Source organism: Neoarius graeffei, chromosome 16, assembly GCF_027579695.1.
Source record: "Neoarius graeffei isolate fNeoGra1 chromosome 16, fNeoGra1.pri, whole genome shotgun sequence".
NCBI lineage: Eukaryota > Metazoa > Chordata > Actinopteri > Siluriformes > Ariidae > Neoarius > Neoarius graeffei.
The window spans coordinates 43,350,634-43,373,416 of NC_083584.1; the positions used below are offsets into that span (position 1 = coordinate 43,350,634).

Sequence of the window (22,783 nt, forward strand, 5' to 3'; positions counted from 1 at the left end):
CCAAGGATCACAGGATTAAATGACTACAGACCCATCACCCTGATAGATTAGGGATAAAATTAGCTCGTGTTTAAAGGTCATTCAAGTTCTCTAAAGCTGCTTTGCAACAATGTCTATTGCTAAAAGCGCTATAGAAATAAACTTGACTTCTGTGGTCATGAAATCCTTTGAACACCTTGTGCTTTACACCACCTTAAAGCCAATGACCCACTCCTGGATCCCCTGCAGTTCACCTACAGACCCAACAGATCTGCAGACAATGCCGTCAACATGGCTCTTCATTTCATCCTCCAGCACTTGGACTCCCTAGGAATCCATGCTAGGATCCCATTTGTGGATTTCAGTTCCACTGTCAACACAATCATCCTGGCTCTTCTGCAGGACAAGTTCTCCCAGCTGAGCGTGCCTGACTCCACTTGCAGGTGGATCACTGACTTCCCATCTGACAGGAAGCAGCACATGAAGCTGGGAAAACACATCTTGGACTCCCAAACCATCAGCACTGGATCACCCAAGGCTACATCCTCTCTCTCCTCCCTGTACACCAACAGCTGCACTTTCAGTCATCAGTCTGTCAAGTTCCTAAAGTTAGCAGACACCACCCTCATTGGACTCATCTCTGATGAGTAAGAGTCTGTCTACAGGTGACCATCTGGTGTCCTGGTGCAGGCAGAACAGCTTAGAGCTTAATGCTCTAAAGACAGTAAAGATGATTGTAGACTTCAGAAGGAGCTCCACCCCAAATCACCCTGTTTGACTCCCCAATAATCTAATGTAGAGTATTTCTGCTTCCTGGGCACTATAATTACCCAAGACCTTAAGTGGGAGACAAATACCTGCTCTCTCACCAAGAAAGCACAGCAGAGGATGTACTTCCTGCAGCAGTTGAAGTAGTTTGATCTGCCAAAGACAATGATGGTACATTTTTACACCGTCATCATTGAGTCCATCCTCACCTCCTCAATCACCGTCTGGTACACTGCTGCCACTGCCAGGGACAAGGGCAGACTGCAGCACATCGTTCGCTCCGCTGAGAGGACAACTGGCTGCAACCTTTTGTCTTCAGAACCTGTACGAGTCCAGGATCCTGAGGAGAGCAGAAACTATCGTGGCCGACCCCCCTCACCCCAGACACAAACTTTTTGAATCACTCCCTTCTGGTCGGAGGCTGCGGTCCATTAGAACCAAAACCTCACACCATTAGGCCAGCGTTTCCCCCAGTGCAGCTGGCCTCATCAAGAAGGTCAGAGACCCCCCACTGACACAAACCTCACACTTCCAATCTGGAACATTAATGTCTCTGAACTGCGATTTTGCACATTTCAAGGTCATAACATACCTTCATTCTGTGGACTTTTACTGCACATTCCAGCACACACTGCACAGCTTCGCTATTTAACCCATTGCACATATTCTCTTCCTCTCCCTCACACACACACACCCCATGACTTCATCATGTGACCCATTTTTACACATTCCGGGGCATACTGTACAGCTTGGACTTCAACAACTCATGTACAGACCCCTTATATAAAATTTTTTTTTCAAATCTGTACATTTTAGATTCTTATTTTTTATTCAATGTACATAGCCAATTTTGCCTTTGCTAAATTCTTTATCTTAACTGTTCAAGCACCAAATCACCAAAGAAAATTCCTTGTATGTGAGAATGTACTTGGCAATAAACTTGATTCTGAACAGTGATTTGGAGTGAAGCAGAAATAAAAGGAAGAAATCATATTTGGCTGGTACTACCCATGTAGGATTGATGAATAATGCACCAAGCAAAAATGAAAAAAAAAAAGAGACATTAGGTATTCCCCTATATAGTTTAGCACTTCTTGGAAGAGACACCCAACTACACACCTAGTGGACAGACACACACACACACACACAGCCAACACAGACCGGTCTCTTAAAAAGGATCTATGGAATAGATATAATGGGTTAAAGATCTAGGTAACCCATACAGAATAACTCAACTATCTGTGGTGGATATGCAACACAAAACAGATTAGGCATGTTAGGAAACTGAGGTTAAAGGTGGCCATAAAGAGCAGGATGAGGGCAGGGCAAGGCTGGGCTTAGAGACCTGTTCACAATGACACTGTAGAGTTTGGCCCTGACCGAACGCAGGAGCTCACTGTTCAGCAGGTTCTGACTGATGCAAAAAGTGCACCTGTTGCAGGCACACATGCAGCGGAGCTTGGCATGGCTGCGGAGACACACACACACACACACACACAAACAGGAATAGGAGATCAGAATCATATATGATGCACGATCACGAGACCTGCCACCCAAAGGTTCCTCTTCCTCTTTAAAGATGGGACTTCCTGCACTTTTATAGTCACCACTTAAGGAAAACAAAACCCAAAAAGGCAGAAATGGAAGAGTTCAAGGAGGCAAAATCAGGAGAGTAGCACAGTTGCTGACTTATAAGCATACATAATACAAAAGCACAATTACACTCTTAATAGGAAAGCCATATTGCACCAGATCAGCAGTCTGCTTAATATTTTTGCAGCATGCATGACCTCAACCTTGTCCAAGATTGCCAGGATTTGGGTTTCTCTCTAACTGACATAGTCTGCAATTATAAAAGTTTTATTCACTCCCCCCCCCAAATTCAAAACTAAATAATCATCTAATACAAGTGAAAAAATAAAAGAAGACTGAAAAACGGTCTACCAAAATGTGATTTATCTTGGGCCGTCTCTTCTCCAGAGGTCTCTTCTAGTGTGATGTATATTGGTTTAGTCTCGTTCTCAGTCACTCACACACTGGTGGCCATCACTGCTCACGCCATCAAGCTAGGCTACTGCTCTAAAAATCCACAGCTTTCCTCTCAGGTATAAAATTATGGAAAGGTGTTTTACTTTGTGATGGCAAATTCAGTTTAAATGCCGGATTCTTTAATTCCTTTTTATTTGAAACTGAACATTTAGTATTCATATAAAATGCATTTAAAAAAGTACACTATGTAGGATTTAGGGGAATCCATTAGCAGAAATAGAATATAGTATTCATAATTAGCGTATAAATCATCTGTAACCACAAATCGTTTTCGTAAGCTTAGAACGAGCCCTTCATACGTGCACAGGGAGCAGGTCCTCTTCCACAGAGCCTGCCATGTTGCGCCGCCATGTTCCTACAGAAGCCCAGAACGGTCAAAACAAACACTGGCTCTAGAGAGTGTGTTTCGCGTTTTTACAAGTGCCAGCTTGCATCCAGCATGTACACGCTATGTAGTGCACTATTTATTCAATAAGAAGAGATTTGTAATTTGTAAGCCTGTTTGAAGTTTTATTCCTGCACAGGTAGTGTAAGTGTACACAAGAAGCCCAGACAAAAACATCTAGCCGACCAACCATGTACCAGGCTTTTAGTTTTTGGAAGAAAATCATAAAAGGACTCAGAAGTGCTTGACGCTACCATTATTTTAAGCTTCATTTCACAAATTGATCATAACCACACCTAAAATGATAGGCTAATTGATATTTCAAACAGTTGTTAAGGAAAGGAGGGAGAAAAAAAACAGAACAAAAAACCCGTGTCCGTCCATGTGCTGCCACTGGGATGAAACTGCTGGTGTAAAACCACAGCCCTGCAGATATTATCGTGCCTGGTGGCCACTGTAGGTTCTATACGCTTGGAAAGAGAGGATTGAGGGAGAGGTGTTCAGTTGGTTGCAATCTGCAACCTCATCCCTAGATGACCATAAATCCTACATAATGTACCTTTAAATAACAAGAGTGCATTGAGAGCACAATATCTCCCGCTGGCAACTACATCTATGCTATAAGTGCTTAATACACCCTCATGAAATTGTCAAAGTACAAGTTTCGTAATCAAAGGCCATAACTCTGGAAAAACGTGACCGAATTGAATGAAATTGCAATATGCACATTAACAACATATAACAAAGAATCCTGTGAAGTTTCGTGAAATTCCTCCCAATAATAATAATAATAATAATAATAATAATAATAGAGGGAGGAGTTGATTTCAGAAGGAGAGTACCTTTCCCAGGACAGACGGCCAGCCAGCCACGACAATCCCCCTTCGGGCCTTTCGGCCAGCAGGGGATAAAAACAGATCATAGATTCCACAGGCATGACTGGGACAGCTCACAAAATCTTTATTTTATTAACTAGATAGAACTCGACGCCAACGGTGTCGATGGGGATGCCTCCGCCCGGTAGACAACACACCTTATTAAGTTGTGATTTGGGGATGGACATTTGACCTCACAGTAATCTTGACCTGGTGAAATTACTTGCATCAGCCTTGGAGATACATGGATTAAAGCAAAAAAAAAAACAAAAAAAAAAACATCTGACTGGGAAAAAAAAAGCTCCATGTCGTTGGCCCCTACCACGTCAGCGATGCGTCAAATTTTAAACGCCGTGTTGTCCATTATCCCCTCGGCCCCTACTTATAGTACATTTACATAATTTTAACAATGACTAAAGCTAAGGCAATACTTTACCATTGTCATTACTGGCTATAAATGATGAAACATCAAGTTTTCAACAGTACTTTAGTAATGCACAACAGTGGTTAAGAGAAAAGTGCAAGTGCAGTTGAACTTGAATCATGCTTTCAAAAGAGTGGAACAAAAAAAAAAAAAATAAGAAAATCTGTTGACATAAAACCAGGAAACAAGAAAAGTAAAGTGAAAGTTCGCTTTTTCTGCTTCTTCGCAGTGAAGCCAAAGGCATCTAGTTTTTTGCCATTGCTTCCATAGACTTTTTTTTATGGCAAACTACACAAAAGCGCACACCTGCCATTTTCATCTTTTTGCACCATGAACTAAATGGCTTGCCATTATCGCCCATTTCATTTCGCCAAGCCCATCTCCACTTATTCTTTACCGTTTTGCCGATGTCTGACACATCTGTGCCTTCATTTAAAAGAAGCGCGTCCATGCTGGCAAAACCGAAAGTAATTTGACGCACTCTAGTGATGGAAATCGAAGGGCCTATATCCGGTGGCCTTATACGCAGTACTCGAGTTGGGGGGGGTAGGCATCCCCCTTCTGAAACAAAAATCTCAAATCATCCCCCTTATAAAACGGCCATCCCCCCCATCACATCCCTTGTGCCATTTTACCAATTAATGTGGAAATTAGCCTACTATTATTTTAACAGATATTACTACCATTTGAACATTAGAGGCTTTGTGCAGTGATAGCCTACATGTAGCCGGATAAAAAAGACGCATATTTATTTATTTGGTTGCACCTCTCATTTACACCTATACGGAGGTTTCAGTCACTGAAAACAGCTACTTTCGCAAACTGGGCAGAGTGGAGATGTCTGAAAACTCCATCTTCAGACACTCATGTAAATCGGGAAAATGAAGCAACAGTGGGCGAGAGGGCGCGCGCGAATATAATGAGTCATAGGTGTGAATCTTTCACCGAATGCCAATTGTCCCGGTTCTTCATGAAATTGCACGCGCACGCACAAATTCATCAGGTTAACTTTCAAATAACTGTTCTTGTGCACTTGCGACACTGGAGCCACTTTACTGAATTTTGAGCTTCAGAGTATTCGCTTCTTTATCTATTTAATCAATGAATTTGTCACATACATTAAATTACTAATGTAAACCATTAGTAGCCTATTTAAGCAATCGCTGTTTTCTCCACTGTTTTCTGACCTTTTGTGCTTAGTGAATGAGACACTTCATTACACTCCACTGACTTCCAATTCCGGACTTTTTTGAAAATGTAAAATATAGGCCTACGAGATGGGTTTTTAGGGACTTAATTCGCGTTGGTCCTTCACTATTAATTTTTGAGACTGACGAGGCACTAAATACTGTGGAATTATTTTCTCCTTACTATGAAGTTTGGCATCTTAAACAAGTGTCGGGAAATCTTGCAGCCCGACTCTGCAGCCTCCAGTGTTTAAGCGAACTGTTGAAACCATAATGTTTAAAGATTAAACCGTAGGCTAATCAAACCAAAGAAAAACACAGCCTTTCCAGAACGTTGTCTGCCGAAGCCTGTTTAACCTACAAAAGGCTTAATAGCATAGATCTTGCTGCGGCTTCAACTTTTTCACCTGATCACCTTTCAGTAGGCAAATATCATTATTACTACTACTACAAAAGGCCTAGTATTAGTAGTAGACAAGTAACCTAGTTGCCTAGTAGTAGGACAGCCAAATTGTTTCATCAGTGGTCTACGCCGAGCCTCCCCAGGACTAGACAGTAGCGGAGGCTGTATTTATTTATTTATGCCTATCTAGCGCAACAACTTATTCCTTTACATATACTCAAACATCGCACAAGAAAGGGTTCAACAACAGGCAATCATAGCAGCTTGGTGAAGTTCTAAATCACATCGGTGTCAGACCTATGGGCCTACCCCCCACTCCATTTTTTTCCCCCCTCGGATCTGCATCACTCATTATTGACCTTTAGCGCTCTCAGTTGACGGAAATCCGTCGTAGCGACGGAAAACTTTAATCCATGGAGATATTGTTCACAAGGTTTTCGGACAGACATTTGACCTCACAGTGACCTTGACCCTATACCTTTTAATCTCAAAATCTAATCAGTTTATCTTTGTCCCCAAATGCACAAATGGTGAAAGTTTGGTGAAATTCCTTTCATTTGCCTTGGAGATATTGTGTTCACAAGGTTTTCAGACAGACATTTGACCTCACAGTGGCCTTGACCTTAGACCTTTTGATCTAAAAATCTAATCAGTTCATGTTTGTCCCAAAGCGCACAAATGGTGAAAGTTTGGTGAAATTCCTTTCACTAGCCTTTGAGATATCGCGTTCACAAGGTTTCGGGACGGACGCACGCACAGACAGACGGACAACCCGAAAACATAATGCCTCCTGCACCTTAAGGTGACGGAGGCATAAAAACAGAGACCAGAGACAAAACCCAGCTAACAAGCAAAGCTTTCATACTCAAGAAAACTAACTTAAAGATGCTACAGACTTATCAGATTCCTATTAAAAGTAACCCATAATTACACATGTTCAATCCCATTTTATTACAAAGACTTGGCTCTTCTTTGTCAATGTTATTTTAAATAGTTTCTTTAATAATACAGTTCGAGAATCCTTGATGTTGAACTGCGATCAACATTTACTCCAACAGCAGCAGTGTGAGTCTATTTGCACAGCTCAGTAACTTGATTTAATCAACTCATTCTCGTGAACAGTTCTGCCTAGAATATAAATTAGATGGCGCCACTCTGACCTCCATATCGGGGGGGAAAAAAAAAATAAAAATCAGCAGAAAATACTGGATTGGACATTGGGGAGGGAGGAAACGACAAACTTTTCCAGATATACAGAAACTATTTGCGCGAGGCATGCAAAGATTCACCCAACTCAAAATTTGAGTCACAATTAGATTTTCCAACAATATTTTTGAAAAAATAAATTAAAATTTTGGGGCAGCATGGTGGTGTAGTGGTTAGCGCTGTCGCCTCACAGCAAGAAGGTCCAGGTTCGAGCCCCGTGGCCGGCGAGGGCCTTTCTGTGTGGAGTTTGCATGTTCTCCCCGTGTCCGCGTGCTCCGGTTTCCCCCACAGTCCAAAGACATGCAGGTTAGGTTAACTGGTGGCTCTAAATTGACCGTAGGTGTGAATGGTTGTGTGTGTCCATGTTTCGGCCCTGTGATGACCTGGCGACTTGTCCAGGGTGTACCCCGCCTTTCGCCCGTAGTCAGCTGGGATAGGCTCCAGCTTGCCTGCGACCCTGTAGAACAGGATAAAGCGGCTAGAGATAATGAGATGAGAAATTAAAATTTTATTACCAAAAAAGCACATTTACCTTCCTATTTATCAACTTAAATATTTCCTTTTGTTAAATTTAAGTAAGAACACACTGGTTTCATTTTCTTTATAACCAACAATAATTTACTCATGTTTGTAAAGGTTGTAATAAAATACAATAGCCTATTAACTAAAATATGGCTTTAATTAAAAAAAGTTAAATAGACCCTTTCTTAAACATTTATACTACCCCAGTTGCTTCTCTTTTCTTTAGCTCTTGGCTGGTTGTAAAGAGAATTGCAATTTCTTATTATATCTATTTGTACAATCAACAGCTTTCTCGTTTTAGAGCTGTTTTTGTGGAGCTGTGTTACCTCTGCCTATAGTGAAGTCACTATTAGTGCTCCCTCTGCTGCCTAAACAAGACAATTACAGCTAAGAAAAACAGATTATGCAGCCTGATAATTGCCGTTCATTTTTTATTATTGAATCGAATTGTCAAACTTGTATCATGATTGTAACAATATATCGTGCAACATTCATAATTAGCACTACATAATGTAAAGTAGATCAAAGTAGAGCCTACAATGATGACACATAACAGTTGTTCAAGTAAGTTACCCTGACAGTCTTGTTAAATGGCCATGTACTTCTTCCTGTAGGAAGATGTTCGAGCAGTTTGAGTGTTAAAGGAATAATCCGGAGTGATATGCTTTCTAGGTCTATTTTCGCATTATTGGGAGTGCATACGTTGAGTTGCTACCACAATCATGTCAATCGGATGTGTTTTGAGACAGTTCGTTTTTTGCAATTTCAACCGGAAAGCGCTAACACGGCAGTGCGAGGGGCATGTCTTTTTGTGTTGCATGTTGTAATTGTGGTGTGCATTTCCAGCGGGATGGGCTCTGCACTCGGCTTTTACGGACGTTCCCCTGAAGATGGCGTCTGGAGAACAACGACTTCAGGTAAGGTACTGGCTTTGCATTTACTCTTCTACACACTCTGTCCGTGCACTTGCAGAGCTAGGGACACTTCGTTTTGTTTGTAGGAACCTTCTACTCACTTCCACAGAGCTGTCATGTTGTTTTGAGCTTTGCAATGGTTTTAAAACTAGCGTTTTGTATCGGCAAAAAGACATGCCCCTCGCACTGCCGTGTTAGCGCTTTCCGGCTGAAATCACAAAAAACGAACTGTCTCAAAACACATCCGACTGACATGATTGTGGTAGCAACTCAACGTAGGCACTCCCAATAATGCGAAAATAGACCTAGAAAGCACATCACTCCGGATTATTCCTTTAAGTGAAGTCTTACATGAAGCCTAGTGAGAAACAAACAAACAAAAAAACATGACTGGAATGGTACCATTATTGGGCGATACTCGATATTAGTATTGAGGGGGAAAAGTGGTATTGTGCCACCTCTAAAATAAACGAATGCTCTTTGCCCCAAAGTATAATAAAAACACTAATTTAAAAACATATCTGAAAGTGGTTGAACAGCTATAGTTCCGTAAAAGTTTTTATATTTAAAAACAAATGCATTCACGTCTACGAAGGCGACGTCAAACGGTCTCAACAGGAGTTACGATGCACTTTTAGATACAGGAGACGTTTTGAGTCTTCATTATTTCGTGTACTATTTTCATCTCTCACATCTAATTTGTTTGCCAAGCTGAAAACATTTCCTAAAAAAAATAGAGCAAAGGAGAAAAGATGCACAGTGGAGGAGGACAAGCAGCCATTGGAGCCATGCAGGATGGTGGAAAGGTGGCAAGGGTAGACTGAGGAAGCTTTACTCACGGATACATGGCCATGGTGGTGAGTTTGGTGTAGATGTCTCTGCTGGGTGCTTCAGCTGTGTTACAGGTGAACTGCTGCGGCGGGTGCAGCTTGTGCCTCCTGCAGAAGTCCAGAGGAGATGTGCTGTAGTGTTGGCGAACCTCATGCAGGTCTGACTTGGCAGCGATCATCATACATGGAGTCTTACTGTCCATGAAATATTTCTGTGGAAGCAAAATATGAGTCTTGTGGTTCAGCATGACCCATCATTTTGTATTCATTAACATCGTAGTTGTACTAGATGCAATTTGGTAACACTATAGCTACAAAGCTCTTCGGAATCGTGTGACAAACCTTATAGACCTTTGCGCAGTATTCAAAAGAGCGAGGATTACTGAGGTCATATACAAGACAGACAACATCACAGGCCAGATCTGCTTCTGAGAGAAACTCAAAGTCTGGGAGAACCTCATGCAGCTGAGAAAGACACAAAAACAAGGTTAGTTCTATGTCCATCATTAGATCTGTGGATTTTGATTATATTTCTTTATGCAATATTTAAACTTACAAGCAAGTACTTCTCCTGTCCATAAACATACGTGGTGCTGATGGCATAGTAGGATTTGTGGTCTTCCCTAATCCGCTTTTGCCTCTAGAAGAGGAAGAGAGACACACACACACACAAATAAATAAATAATAAAAACACCCCACACTGTCAGGTTTTCCACCAACAAGGTACAGGTGCTTAATCTGGAAAGTCAAAAGTCCTTCCTGTGCCAGCACCTAGTATTCCCAAGCAGTTTCCCCATCAAGTACTAGCTAGGCCCTTAAGGCACACCGGACAGTGCCGATCTCTGTTTCTATAGCCGTCTGCCTCTCACCTATTACACTTATGGCCCTTTTCCACTACCCTTTTTCAGCTCACTTCAGCCCGCTTCAGCTCACTTCAGCCCGCTTCAGCTCACTTCAGCCCGACACGGCTTGCGTTTCGACTACCAAAAACCAGCACGACTCAGCTCGCTTCAGCCCTGCTTAGCCCCTAAAACTCGCACCATTTTGGAGTGGGGCTGAAGCGAGCCGAGTGAGGCTGGGGGCGTGAGCAGACACTCCCCTGTGCACTGATTGGTGAGGAGGAGTGTCCTCACATGCCCACACATGCCCCGCGAGCACGCTGGGATCTGTAAACACCGCAAACCCGGAAGGAGAAGAATTACGAATTACGAGAATTTCTGAAGCCTTATGCGCCTCGCCTCATCTATACGCTCTTGCCAGTATCTGTCCGCGTTGTCGGTGACAACAAGCCACAGCACCAAGACCAGCAACACTAACGACTCCATGTCCTCCATGTTTATTGTTTACTATTCGGGTCGTGAGACTACCGCTTAAAAGCTCACTGATGTCACTGTTTGCGCTGCTTAACGACATCACCTGACGTCCACCCACTTTCGCTAACTCCACCCAATGTGTCCACCCACTTCCAGCCAGCACGCTTCAGCGCGGTTGTAGTCGAAATGCAACTCCAACAGCCCCGCTCAGCCCGACTCAGCACGGCACGGCTCAGCCCGACTCAGCCGCGTTTGTAGTGGAAAAGCGGCAATAGATAGGGTTACAGTGTGGGCTGGTCCTCTGCTAACTGCAAGAGTTTGACTCTACTCATAACTGTATTGCAGCATGCCTCGCTAGATGGCAGCATGTATCATTTTTATGACTGTCTTTGGTATGACCCGACTGTGAGTAGATTTCCTGGTTGAAAGGCAGACACACTAACCACTAGACCAACTCATAGTTGGCTTAATCTGGAAAAACATCGTTTCCTCTACCAAGGAAAATCACAGTTCTGGACTGGCAAAACTGGTTTGAAACAAAGGCCTGAGGACATCAGGACCTTTTGAGATGGCATAATTGGTCACTATAAAAACAAACTGAAGAACCTTCATAACGGCCATTAAAATAAGATGCAAGTCTTGCAGCAGTATTTATGCAGAAAAGTATAAGTTATTGAAAGTTTTAAAAAAAAAAAAAAGGGGGGGGCACCCAACACCGTTTTACAAATGCCTATAGTTAAACTACTTATGGGCGACATTATTAACTCTAAAGCTAATAAACACACTTATCAGCTACACACCCCATTAAACAGCTAAAAGCCTATATTTAACATCTTCCAGAAAATATCTTTGTGCATCGTACTCACAGATAAATTCCTGCCCAGAAAGGCCTGCAGGAAGCCACTCTTGCCGCTGGCACGTGCTCCCAGGACATTACACCGAAACACACTGCGCTGGGTCTGCTTCTTCTGCAGATCAATGTGCTTGTTCCTGGTGACTACATCAAACAAACCAGGTTCACATATGCAATACAGGGAAACGCACACAGGCACACATTTAGTCTCTCCGTCGCTTTCTCTTACTTGTGATGGCAGCAGCCTGTGAATCCTGTTCATGAATGATAGAGTAACCAAGGTAACCCAGATATTCCAAGCAGCGCTGGACATCCAAGTATGTTGTTAGCCTGAATGGTAAATCAAACATGTTTATATTTAAAAAAAAAAAAAAAGTCTGGCGTATAAATGAGTATGAAATAAGTAGCTCTGAATGACTCTAGATCAGTGTGGTTACATACGTCCACTGGGACAGGTAGCCCTGGTAGGTGATCCAGCCCTGGTCGTTGGTGTACACTGTATTGTTGACGTCAGGGCCCCAAGGCATGTAGGGGAAGACTTTAAACAGATCTTTCAGTTCATCAGGAGACAACGCACAGTCTCGATCCTGAAACAAAGCTTGGCTTTAATCAGAGATTCATTTTGTTAAAATCTGGACTTTCTTCCACACAACACCTTTCAATACATCATAAAAATCTCCATATGCCACTCTGTTGCACTATCTGGTCTTTCCTGATTTATTACTCAGACTTGTATGCACTAAAACCAGAGGGTGTCCAGAATTGATTGGACTCACCTTGTCATGCTTGTCAAAGACACTCTGCAGGAAGAGGTATGCATTGTGGTTCAGCTCTGTGGTGCAGTTTGGAGGTATTTTTAACCTGCACAAACAAGGATGGGCTCAGCTTAGAAGACGATTTAATTAAATCCTGGCTTTTCCTGGCGTTAAGAGAAACTGCTGTCATGTGGTGCTTTACATAATGTAAAAACAAACTAGTTAAAAATCATTAACAGGTCTAACAGTCTAGATCTTTATGTAACAATCCTTACATCAAACGTACAAAGTTTGATTTCTAACTTTTTTTTTTTTTTGGCAAATTATTAGTCACTCAGTCCAGATCACACACCAAAAAAAAAAGGGTCAAATTTCCTGGTGAGGGTTGTTCCTTGCTAATTATTTAAGCTCATTTTAAACGATAAAGTTTTAAGCTGTGAGTCAGCTGAAAGAGCATTTCAAGTGTTCTCATGTTAGGGACCTTATAACCAGGGTGCGATTTGTCAAAAAACTAGAAGGGGGGATTTTTTTTTTAATCATGAAATGTCACAAAATTAAGGTAACAATAGGCTAACAGCTCAATAACATCCGATGATATCAAATGAATAACACTAAATGAAAACGAACACTAAACCAGAGATAGTAAATTCATCTTCCTATCTCTCTGACTAAATACACGAACACTAACACAACAAAGTTCGCATTGCTTGTCGCGTTGCTGTGATGTTTCTCTCCCTCCGGATTAAATGGACAGTGACTCGAAAATCACTAAAATACATGAATACTAAATGAACAGTTTGCTCTGATGGCGCAGTTCATGTGGCCTTTTCTGCTTTCCCGTCGGTGCGTTATCCGCCGTGTTTCGCCCTTCTTTAATCCACATTTCTGCGAATTTCTCAGCAGGGAAGGAACGCACGTCTGGCCCACTGACAGCGAGGAAAAGAAGGCTGTCAGTGTGGATACATTCATTCTGTTGCGCTCATCAGTAAGGATGTGATTCATGGCGCTAAAATCCACGTTCACACTCTGGATATTGTTATTATCTACAATGTATCTATTTGCTGGGGACGTTCGTGAACATCAAAGCTGCCACTTCGGGTCATTTTGAAAGTGAGTGCAATGTAGACCATAGAAAACTGTGTCACAACATGCCTGTCATGTCAACTTTTTTTTTTGGTTTGTTTGTTTTATTGACGGGGTTGTCCCCGAGGATTTTTTTTCAGCAGAGATAAAAACCCGGGGGGGGGATGATCCCCACCATCCCCCCCAGCAAATCGCACCCAGCCTATAACATCCATCACTGACAACAAGAAATTAACATCTTTTTCCAATTCCCTATTGGCTGTTTCTAGAACCTGAAAATGGAGGAGTACCTGACACTAATGAAACAGGTTATTTCACTCAGCACTGGAATTGTGTAGCAGAATGCATTACACACTCTGTACAACAGTCTACTGCTAGAATAAGAAGCAATAGTATTTTGTTTTAGCAGGATGTGTACTTTGCTTGCACCCACTGAAATTCTGATATTAAAAACAGAAGAAGGACAAACTGGTTTGTCAAGGAACAGCTAGTAGTGCATGGACAAGAAGAAAGTTAGTTACATAAACAGCTCTGTGTAATGCATGAATTTATTTGTAAATACACCTATGACACTTTGTGGGACTCACAGTGGAAACAGGTATTCCTGGGTGAGCTCCAGGTCATCATCGTAGCCAAACCTTCGGAGCACAGTCCATGTGGTCTCATGCCTCCCTCTCTGGATAAAGAGTGTGTGTAGGAACAGGAAACCTGGCAGGAGAAGAGCACACAACTGAGTCAGATATGCATATTTACATTTAGTCCTTTGGCAGACATTCTTATCCAGAGTAACTTACAAAAGTTGAAACTTTCTTCAGAGGAAAATTTTATGTTAAAACTAGGTGATAAGATAATGTCTGTGATGGAACAAAACAGTAAGGTTCATGTCCTTCAAGAGGAACCTTTAAGGGTGAGGCCGTTGTCCCTCACGCCATCAGTCATGTTTCGCCGCACAACATTTTTCACGTCCTCCAACGCTTGAGGAGCAAGTGGCATGTTAAAACAGGTTCTCTGTAACAAAGGAAAAAAAGCGGGGGGGGAGGTGTCACCCTGCTATTAGGCTACGCAAGTTGGTATGAGTAATTTCAACGTTAATAAAAATAAAACCAAGCAGACACCTTCTGTGAAAGAATTATGAACAGAGGGTTCATACTTGGAAGAAATTGAGCTCATGGTCACTGAGAATGCCATCGTTGTCCAGGTCAGATATTTTGAAGATGCGAGTAAGTGCCTTGATGCAAGAAGGCTTCATCTGAAAACAGACCACAGAATCATCATTCCATCTTTAATCATTAATCTTGGATAATAATTTTTATGCAAACATCAATCCTCAGTAAGGTTTCACAAGTCTGGTAGAAGGGAACTTTTTTTTTTTTTGGGGGGGGGGGGGGGGGGGGGGGAATCAGTCACATAATAACTACAGCAGATGAAACAAGCTGGACTCCAGATGCAAGGTGCTCTAGAGTTTTTGTGGCCTTTAACATGGAAGAAGAATCTCTCACCTCCTTTTCCTCTGGGCAGTACAGGGGACCTGTGGGGTGCAAAACGGCCTTCTGGGCATAGTAGAACAACTCGGAGATATTCTTCAGGTTTTTTGCAGAACACTAATAAATAAATTGATAGACAAGATGAATTCTGGATGGCCAAGTAAATTATTTGTTGAAATACATACTAATATACGTTGGTAGGGCCAAGTTTAAAAAAAAAAAAAAAAGGTTGGATGTAGCATTTTACAGTCCAGTTCCTTGGCCCAATTTACAAAATTAATGCTCCCTCCTCCTCCCATATTTACATGCATTTCACGAATAGGTAAGAAATAACAGACAATAGACTACGCGGTTACATGAAAATGATCCATGATGAGGTGGTGCGACGACGCAAATCCACCCTGAAGTGTATTATTTTCATATAACTGCATCTTCTGATTGTCTATTCCACTTACAGCACAGCATTTTTACATTTAATAATGAGCAGCATATCATGCTTCAACATTTTGTAAATAACATTTAAATATGCTATGAAAATGCCACAAGAAAAATTAGTTCTAGTTATCGCTCTTGTTACCGCACTTAAAATAGTCGCTCGCAGAATAGCTTCTCTTTTTCGAAGATAACAGGACAAAAACAAACAAACAAACAAAAAACAAACAAAAAAAACTGCAGTTTCTGTTACAGAGAACTCCTCCATCCTGAAGACACTCTCGTGTTGGGAAAGACTCACCACATCACTGATTATACGCTTATCTTTTAAAACCTGTTTATTATTAGCCTTAGACTATGTACAGTGGTGCTTGAAAGTTTGTGAACCCTTTAGAATTTTCTATATTTCTGCATAAATATGACCTAAAACATCATCAGATTTTCACACAAGTCCTAAAAGTAGATAAAGAGAACCCAGTTAAACAAATGAGATAAAAATATTATACTTGGTCATTTATTTATTGAGGAAAATGATCCAATATTCCATATCTGTGAGTGGCAAAAGTATGTGAACCTTTGCTTTCAGTATCTGGTGTGACCCCCTTGTGCAGCAATGACTGCAAGTAAACATTTCCGGTAACTGTTGATCAGTCCTGCACACCGGCTTGGGGGAATTTTAGCCCATTCCTCCGTACAGAACAGCTTCAACTCTGGGATGTTGGTGGGTTTCCTCACATGAACTGCTCACATGACCCACCTTCTCTTGAGATTCAGTTCATGGACAGATGTCCTGACATTTTCCTTTAGAATTCGCTGGTATAATTCAGAATTCATTGTTCCATCAATGATGGCAAGCCGTCCTGGCCCAGATGCAGCAAAACAGGCCCAAACCATGATACTACCACCACCATGTTTCACAGTTGAGATAAGGTTCTTATGCTGGAATGCAGTCTTTTCCTTCTCCAAACATAACTCTTCTCATTTAAACCAAAAAGTTCTATTTTGGTCTCATCCGTCCACAAAACATTTTTCCAATAGCCTTCTGGCTTGTCCACGTGATCTTTAGCAAACTGCAGACGAGCAACAGTGTTCTTTTTGGAGAGCAGTGGCTTTCTCCTTGCAACCCTGCCATGAACACCATTGTTGTTCAGTGTTCTTCTGATGGTGGACTCATGAACATTAACATTAGCCAATGTGAGAGAGGCCTTCAGTTGCTTAGAAGTTACCCTGGGGTCCTTAGTGACCTTGCCGACTATTACACGCCTTGCTCTTGGAGTGATCTTTGTTGGTCGACCACTCCTGGGGAGGGTAACAATGGTCTCGAATTTCCTCCATTTGTATACAATCTGTCTGACTGTGGATTGGTGGAGTCCAAACTCTTTAGAGATGGTTCTGTAACCTTTTCCAGCCTGATGAGCAACAGCAATGCCTTTTCTGAGGTCCTCAGAAATCTCCTTTGTTCGTGCCATGATACACTTCCACAAACATGTGTTGTGAAGATCAGACTTTGATAGATCCCTGTTCTTTAAATAAAATAGGGTGCCCAGTCACACCTGACTGTCATCCCATTGATTGGAAACACCTAACTCTAATTTCACCTTCAAATTAACTGCTAATCCTAGAGGTTCACATACTTTTGCCACTCACAGATATGTAATATTGGATCATTTTCCTCAATAAATAAATGACCAAGTATAATATTTTTGTATCATTTGTTTAACTGGGTTCTCTTTATCTACTTTTAGGACTTGTGTGAAAATCTGATGATGTTTTAGGTCATCTTTATGCAGAAATATAGAAAATTCTAAAGGGTTCACAAACTTTCAAGCACCACTGTAGAGTACCTTCCATACAAGTCCATGTGTATGAGCTGTTACAATAGAAACAACGTATTAGAAGCTGATCAATAGGAACCTATTTATGTTAGAGTTGGGATTACTGTCAGAGCTGTGTGGTTATCATTAATCTACACTCTGACCAATCAGTTTTAAGAATTCAACTAGACTGTGGTATAAATGAACAATGATAATGCAGCAGTAATAATAATAAAGTCTGATTTCCAGTCATTTCAATATGATACAGATCCACAGAGGGATGCAATTATATCTATAAAGGCATATCTTTTGTGGTGTGAAGAAACCAGAGAGAGAGCAATCATAGCCCAGCCCAAATAAGAAGGCTCAATCTGATTTACTCTACCTCAAGCTTTGGTGTGTATGCAGTCTTGTAAAACCTGTCTCTTAATTTAGACTGAAACTTATCCCATCAGAATATGGCTGATTGCCACACGAGCAACCAGGTGATGCCAGTTTCCTCCATGACACCACTGCATGTCTGCACATGTCTGCTCAACGTCTCTGACTGAAACATTATCCAAATTTACTCATGCTTACATTCAAGAAAACTTTCTGAACACAGATTAAATTCTCGGCCAAAACTAAAAATAATTGCTATGCTTATGCAAAATCTGTTGCAAAAAAGTTTCCATGCTTGTTGAGTACTCAGGAGAGCTCGACTTACCTCAACACAGGTCTCAATTTCTGAGTACTGGTTCATGATGGGCAGAATGGTCTCCATGCTGCTGTGGTCCACCAGATCTGATTTATTCCCGACAAGAATCAGAGGCACTCTGCAAAAAGTTACGTCACACCACATTTTTACTTTCAGAACAGCATTACTGATTTACTGTCCAGAGAAGAGAACCTGCAAAAATATTCATCTCTTTCTCTGCTTCCATCCTGCTGAAGAAGGGTTCCCCCCACTTCTCAAAACTTAACACTGTTTAAGGATCCAAGCACTGAATACTGGAACATAATCCTTTTTCTTATGATTTCTGACACCTAATACAGCACTCGAATTAATTGGTCTCGCCACGACAGTTATTTCCTCTGTGCGAGAGTTGTTCAGAAAGTCAGGTTGCCCCACGCGCAACTTGATTTTTGGGGCATACAAAACGATCCCTTTACAAGCGGCGCGGCACGGGCTTTAATATAATATTAAATTATATAATATTTAATATAATATTAAAGCCCGCACAGGCGGGACGTCAATCAACCCGCTGTTTATTTCAGCTGGCATATATTAAAGCCCGTGCCACGCCGCTTGTAAAGGGATCGTTTTGTATGCCCCAAAAATCAAGTTGCGCGTGGGGCAACCTGACTTTCTGAGCAACTCTCGCACAGAGGAAATAACTGTCGCGGTGAGACTGCGAGACCACTTAATTCGAGCGCTGTAATACAATGGTGAAAAAAAAGTCCTGAAAGCCCACAAACACAAAGTTACACACTAGAGTATATCCGTATTCCTCAGGGAAGTGAACAGATACATCCTGGCCAGATTCTGACTCTGCACTGCAGTTTCATCAATATCTTCTGATTTATGAATCATCTCATCTCATCATCTCTAGCCGCTTTATCCTTCTACAGGGTCGCAGGCAAGCTGGAGCCTATCCCAGCTGACTATGGGCGAAAGGCGGGGTACACCCTGGACAAGTCGCCAGGTCATCACAGGGCTGACACATAGACACAGACAACCATTCACATTCACACCTACGGTCAATTTAGAGTCACCAGTTAACCTAACCTGCATGTCTTTGGACTGTGGGGGAAACCGGAGCACCCGGAGGAAACCCACGCGGACACGGGGAGAACATGCAAACTCCACACAGAAAGGCCCTCGCCGGACCCGGGGTTCGAACCCAGGACCTTCTTGCTGTGAGGCGACAGCGCTAACCACTACACCACCGTGCCACCCTTTATGAATCATAATTTATTTTTTTGTTTGTTTGTTTTGGGGGGGGGGTTTGCTTGTAAAAAAGCTGACTTAAAATACATCATAATTAATCTTTGCCTACTTTAACATTGTGTCATTTATCATAAGACTCTCACGAGTTTGTCCAATTCTAAATTATAGAAAACCTCTCAAAAATATGGCTGTGTTCAGATTTTGAAAGATACTCAGATTCCTCCGAATCGGTAAAGCCACATGTGCCAACAGAACATCCACAGTCATACTCCGAGGACATGTATATGAACAGGTCAAACATTTCCAAGCACTGTAAAGTCTTGCATAGTCTGCAGACACAACCATATACACACCTGCTGTCCTTGTCTGTTCTATCGTTGATGAGGGGAATCCAGTGGCTTGTCACCTAGAGTAAAACAAAAAAGGTGATCACATTTAACAAATAAAGGAAGAAAACTATTACATAATTATATCTGATTTATTTAAAGAACAAACCTACCTTCTCAATAGATTTTTTGTTGTTTACTGAGTACACTATGCATATGACGTTTGCCTGCAACAAAAAATAATATGAAAGCAGTACCTAACATTGTTTACTGAAGAGAATACATACTGTACATAATAGGAAGACGTGTGTAACACTGTGCTGCATGTAATACAGTAAAGCATAACTGTGCAATGAAGCAGCAGAAAAGCAGGATTAAAACCAAGTGTCCTTATTACGCTGTGTTGTTAATGTGCAACATTGCAGGTACAGATTAGAAGTACAAATGCAATATATTGTATGTTATGCACAATCAAACACTAAGACAATAGAATCCTTTCAACAGATATAACAGTAATATGTTGTGGAGACAGGGGCATGGTCAAGCACCGATTTGTAAATAGAGGGTGGAGCTGGGAAAAGTGAGTGTCATATCTACACCTGTATGGGATAGGCCATTTGCAGGAATTGGTCACGTGTCAATTTTCCCCATAGCAACAAGCCCGTGGTGGGCAAACTAACTTGACATTCCTTGACAACCATGAGTGTTTGACTGGCGATGCGAAGCAATCCATTTCTATAATAGCTGTTTTTACCTTTTCTACTGTCTTTTTTGACCCGAATTTTTGTGCGTACTTGGAAAAAGTTTGTGGTTTTAACTTGTAAGTTAAAGTGAATCATTGGCCGTAAAAGAGAGGTTTTTTTAATCTGCTTCTTATTGGCTAAAAACACACCTACAGATATATCTGTATTTATTTTCAAGAATCTTCACACATTAGGTGAATGATAAAAGGTAGAAAAGGAGAAATTATAAAGTTATAAAAACATACCTGAGAAATCCGCCATTTCGCACGTGAATTTCTTTCGGCGGCGACCAACTTGAGTCCAAAAAAACCTCTCTTTTACGGCCAATGATTCGCTTTAACTTACGACAGACGTTAAAACCACAAACTTTTTCCAAGTACACACGAAAATTTGGGTCAAAAAAGACAGTAGAAAAGGTAAAAACAGCTATTATAGAAATGGATTGCTTCGCATCGCCAGTCAAACTCCTATGGTTGTCAAGGAATGTCAAGTTAGCTTGCCCACCACGGGCTTGTTGCTGTGGGGAAAATTGACACGTAACCAATTCCTGCAAATGGCCTATTATTGTAACAAGTGTTCTGTGTTTCAGTGAGCGGCAGCAAGGATAAAAAAGGGGGAGAGACGAGAGCCATGGGACAGAGAACTGAGCAACACAGAACAGAGTCTGCACGTGTGTGTATAGATGTGGGAAGTGAAATAAAAAAAATAAATAAATATATATCACTGAAAATCCAAGGTATAGTAAAGGAAAATTAAAAAGAGGCCCTTTGAGTTTTCCCAAGCCTGCCTCCCATCTTCTCATTTCCGGGCCAAACTGTAAAAAAGTGTTGTATTTAATGGGGGCGGATGGGTTATGCTGTTTTAGGAAAATAATCAACCAACGACAGAGTGGTGCGATAGCACCAGATATGAAATGGAGTCCATGTTGAATTGAACCTTTTTTCCTATAACAGCACATCCCTAAGTGGTGTATTTCTCTTCTAACACAAAAATTCACCAATAATTTGTTTACTTTAATTAAAAAAAAAAAAAAAACCCCACAACACATTTTTTCTATATAGAAATATTTAATTTATGGGGACCGCCCGCAAAGCACGTTAGCGCCCATTATCCCTTACAGTGGCATGCAAAAGTTTGGGCACCCTTACTGAAAAGGGTCTGTTACCGTGACTAGTTAAGTGAGCAGAAGATGAACTGATCACCAAAAGGCATAAAGGTAAAGACGACATTTCTTTTCAGTGTTTTCTGCAAGATGTGTGTATTATTTTTGTTTTGTACAATTGGAGAGTGAAAAAAAGAAAAGGAACACCATGCGAAAGTTTGGGCACCCCAATACATTTGCGTTCTCAGGTAACTTTTACCAAGATTCCAGACCTTAATTAGCTTATTGAGCTGTGGATTGTTCAAATTCTTCGTTAGGAAAGGTCAGATGATGCAGATTTCAAAGCTGTACAAATTCTCTGACTCCTCAAACTTATCCGTAAAATCAACAGGCATGGGCTCCTCTACGCAACTCCCTCACATTCTGAATAATAAAATAATTGATGCTCACAAAGCAGGAGAAGGCTACAAGAACGTAGCAAAGTGTTTTCAGGTAGCCGTTTCCTCAGATTGTAACGTTATTAAGAAATGGCAGTTAACAGAAACAGTGGAGATCAAGGTGAGGTCTGGAAGATGAAGAAAACTTTCTGAAAGAACTGCTCGCTGGATTGCTAGAAAGGCAAATAAAAACCCCTGTTTGACTGCAAAAGACCTTCAGAAAGATTTAGCAGACCCTGGAGTGATGGTGCACTGTTCTACTATGCAGCGACACCTGAACAAATATGACCTTCATGAGAGAGTCATCAGAAGAAAACCTTTCCTGCGTCCTAGCCACAAAATTCAGTGTCTGAAGTTTGCAAATGAACATCTAAATAAGCCTGATGCATTTTGGAAACAAGTCCTGTGGACTGATGAAATCAAAATAGAACTTTTTGGCCACAATGTGCAAAGGTATGTTTGGAGAAAAAAAGGTGCCAAATTCCAGGAAAAGAACACCTCTCCAACTCTGAAGCATGGGTGTGGATCGATCATGCTTTGGGGTTGTGTGGCAGCCAGTGGCACAGGGCACATTTCATTGGTTGAGGGAAGCACGGATTCGAATAAATACCAGCAAACATCACACCATCTGTAAAAAAGTTGAAGTTAAAAAGAGGATGGGTCCTACAATAAGACGATGATCCAAAACACACCTCAAAATCTACAATGGAATACCTCAAGAGGCACAAGCTGAAGGTTTTGCCCTGGCCCTCACAGTCCCCTGACCGAAACATCATTGAAAATCTGTGGATAGATCTCAAAAGAGCAGTGCATGCAAGACAGCCCAAGAAACTTGTAGAACTGGAAGCCTTTTCCAAGGACAAGTGTGTGAAAATCCCCCAGGTAAGAACTGAAAGATTATTAGCTGGCTATTTAAAAAAAAAAAAGTGTTTACAAGCTGTGATACTTGCCAAAGGGGGTGTTACTAGG

General features: G+C 41.5%; 1 protein-coding gene across 5 annotated transcripts in view; it reads right to left on the reverse strand.

Annotated features, from left to right (window-relative positions):
- The window catches only part of rhot1a (ras homolog family member T1a), a 34,158-nt gene that overhangs the window by 6,913 nt on the left and 4,462 nt on the right, over window positions 1-22,783 (reverse strand). For 3 of the 5 annotated variants that reach the window (XR_009656801.1, XM_060943002.1, XM_060943003.1), the window contains 15 exons: window positions 19,706-19,759; window positions 19,560-19,612; window positions 17,983-18,091; window positions 15,046-15,147; window positions 14,697-14,795; window positions 14,446-14,554; window positions 14,134-14,254; window positions 12,485-12,569; window positions 12,150-12,295; window positions 11,938-12,038; window positions 11,722-11,852; window positions 10,099-10,182; window positions 9,885-10,007; window positions 9,552-9,754; window positions 2,093-2,215 (listed from right to left, as the gene is read on the reverse strand). Coding sequence is in view for 3 of the 5 variants with exons in the window: in XM_060943002.1 (XP_060798985.1) it covers window positions 2,093-2,215; window positions 9,552-9,754; window positions 9,885-10,007; window positions 10,099-10,182; window positions 11,722-11,852; window positions 11,938-12,038; window positions 12,150-12,295; window positions 12,485-12,569; window positions 14,134-14,254; window positions 14,446-14,554; window positions 14,697-14,795; window positions 15,046-15,147; window positions 17,983-18,091; window positions 19,560-19,612; window positions 19,706-19,759 (1,643 nt within the window). In the remaining 2 variants the exon portion in view is untranslated. The remainder of the gene's footprint in view (window positions 1-2,092; window positions 2,216-9,551; window positions 9,755-9,884; window positions 10,008-10,098; window positions 10,183-11,721; window positions 11,853-11,937; window positions 12,039-12,149; window positions 12,296-12,484; window positions 12,570-14,133; window positions 14,255-14,445; window positions 14,555-14,696; window positions 14,796-15,045; window positions 15,148-17,982; window positions 18,092-19,559; window positions 19,613-19,705; window positions 19,760-22,783) is intronic. The other 2 variants (XR_009656802.1, XM_060943004.1) reach the window with 1 other exon arrangement.